The sequence below is a fragment of the Penaeus japonicus genome, unplaced genomic scaffold, assembly GCF_977035675.1.
Source record: "Penaeus japonicus unplaced genomic scaffold, GWHDUDI00000001_assembly GWHDUDI00000009, whole genome shotgun sequence".
Classification (NCBI taxonomy): Eukaryota; Metazoa; Arthropoda; class Malacostraca; order Decapoda; family Penaeidae; genus Penaeus; species Penaeus japonicus.
Window position 1 is genome coordinate 28,235,946 of NW_028234411.1, and position 2,500 is coordinate 28,238,445.

General features: G+C 63.4%; 1 protein-coding gene across 1 annotated transcript in view; it reads left to right on the plus strand.

Annotated features, from left to right (window-relative positions):
• Positions 1-2,500, plus strand: part of LOC122259827 (uncharacterized) — a 46,707-nt gene that overhangs the window by 43,752 nt on the left and 455 nt on the right. The window contains exon 2 of the mRNA XM_043026763.2: positions 1-2,500. This exon is cut by the window's left edge and continues 1,025 nt beyond it; it is cut by the window's right edge and continues 455 nt beyond it. Within this exon, the coding sequence (XP_042882697.2) occupies positions 1-2,030 (2,030 nt within the window). The 3' untranslated portion in view covers positions 2,031-2,500.

The window sequence follows — 2,500 nt, forward strand, 5'->3', positions numbered from 1 at the left end:
CTCTGCTCAGCCAGGACAAGCCGCAGCCTGCCCCGCCGCCCGTCGCCAACACGCAGCCTCAGGCTCCCCAGGGCGGCTCGGGCGTCAGCGACTCCTCCTCCAGTCAGAAGACCTCCTCCAAGACTACGGAAACCACCAGCTTCTCCGAGCGTCGCGGAGAACCCACTGAGAAGTCGGAGCGCTCAAGCAGCCCCGCCTTCGACTCCGACGAGGAGAGCAGTCAGGTGCCCTCCGGGCGGCGGTCGGGGCTGCCCAACAGCGCCGTGCCGCGCCTGGAGCCGCCGCCGCAACACCGGAAGACGCCGACGGCGGACACCCTGCCCAAGATCCCCGAGCAGAGCGTGCTGGACACGTCGACCACGCTGGAGGGCAGCTCTTCCTCCGACGCGGGTATCGGAGCGCTGGCCGTCACGCTCACCCGCTCGCTGCCCTTCGCGGCCCACCACCACCACCACCCGCAGGCGGCCAAGGCCGGGGCGCCCACGCTGCCGGACGTGGCCCTGCACGAGGCGGGGCTGCAGGGCTCGGCGTTGTTGGACGTGACGCTGGGCGCGGCCACGGCGCCCCTGGCCAAGCGCATGTCGGGCGACTTCTCCAAGGAGGAGAAGGACGAGAACAGCGGCCACTCGGACGAGACGCTGAGCGTGCAGTCGGGAGGGGAGCCGCAGCCGCAGCCCAAGACGCAGCAGCCGCTGCACCCGACCTCGCTGCCGCTGAGACCCATCAACGCCGTTCCCATCCTGCCGCTGGCCGCCTCCACCCCCACGGACCTGCTGGACGAGCGAGTGATCGCGCCGCCCGCCATGTTCGCCGACGCAATGAGCGTGAGCAGCATCTGCACGACGCGGCCGCCGTCGTCCCTCAACTATGGCCCGATGGCCTACGACATCCTGACGGGGCTGGACACGGGCGACCTGCGCTTCATGGACGAGTCGTCCATCATCCTGCCGTCGCCCGTGGTGGAGGATCCGCCCTCGTCCGTGTGGGCGGCCACGCTGCACAGTCCCGGCTCGCCCACAGGCCGCTCGCTCACCTCCACGCTCACCACACCGCACAGCATCCACCGCAAGATGAGCCGCATGCAGTCGCGCTCCGACGAGGAGATGAGCATCGAGGAGGCGGACGAGTCGGTCGACGCGGACGACGAGGCCTGCGACAAGGACGACGACGACGAGGACGATGAGGCGTCCGAGCACTCCACCAACGTGCTCGTCACCTCCATCATCCACGCCTGCGCCGCCGTCACCAACCTGGCGGGGACCGAGAAGATCGCCAGCCCCGTCAGCCCGAAGGAGGAGACGCTGACGGCGACGGCCGCCGCCAGCCCCAACGCACACAACAACATAGCGACGGCGCCCAACAACACCGCCTCGTCCGCGCCCAGCCAGCCGCCCCCAGTCAAACCCAGAGCGAGCCCGACGGGAGCGGCAGCGACGGCGCCAGCGCCTGGAGGAGGCAGTGGGAACAGCAACGCGGCGGCGGCGGCGACGGCGGCGACGGAGGGTGCGGCGCGACCGAGCGTCTCCAGCACAGGCCCCACCAACCAGCTGATCGCGACCCACAACGTCAACTCCAACAAGACGGTGACGAGCGTGGCGCGGACCGAAGCCTCGTCGCTGATCGAGAAGGACCGCGGGACGTCGGTGGCGTCGGAGGCGCAGAGCTCCATCAAGGGCTCGTCGCTGAAGGGCTCGCGCAAGGGCATTGTCAAGTCCATCCGGAGCCTGAAGAAGAAGAAGAAGAAGACCGAGGGCGAGAAGAGGCACCGCTCCAAGTCGGAGAACCGAGCCAACAAGGCGCTGAGAACCATCTCCATCATCCTGGGCGCCTTCGTGGCCTGCTGGACGCCCTACCACATCCTGGCCATCGCCGAGAGCTTCTGCCAGTGCACCAACACCCACGTGTACATGTTCGCCTACTTCCTGTGCTACGCGAACAGCCCCATCAACCCCCTGTGCTACGCCCTGGCCAACCAGCAGTTCAAGAAGACTTTCATGCGAATTCTTAAAGGCGATTTGCACATAACGTAACGCAGCCGACCGGTAGACTGTGCCGTTGATATTTACTCAATTATCTGTGATATCTGTAGAGAGAGAGATCATATTCCAGTGCTCAGTGCGGGATGTACAGCCATCGGTACAAGTGTACATTATCTCAGGCGTAGCGTTTACACGGAACAAAATGTGCACTTCATCTTAAATAAAGTATTCATGTCCGCGACAGTGATGTGTGCGTACTGAAGAGCAGTGTGTACATACCCAAGTGCAGTGTATACATATATGTATACATATACATGCATTTCAGAATGGTGCAATATGTATTCATGTAAATACGAACACTTAATGTGCACTTTTTATTCGACTTGTGCTATAACCAATGGTATCTTGCATATTTTTCCATAGTGTACATGTGCACATTACCTAAACGAGACAAGTTACAACTCCGGATGCTCCCCTCCCCTATTTCCCCTCCCCCTTTCCCATTCTCCCTCCCCCCCTCT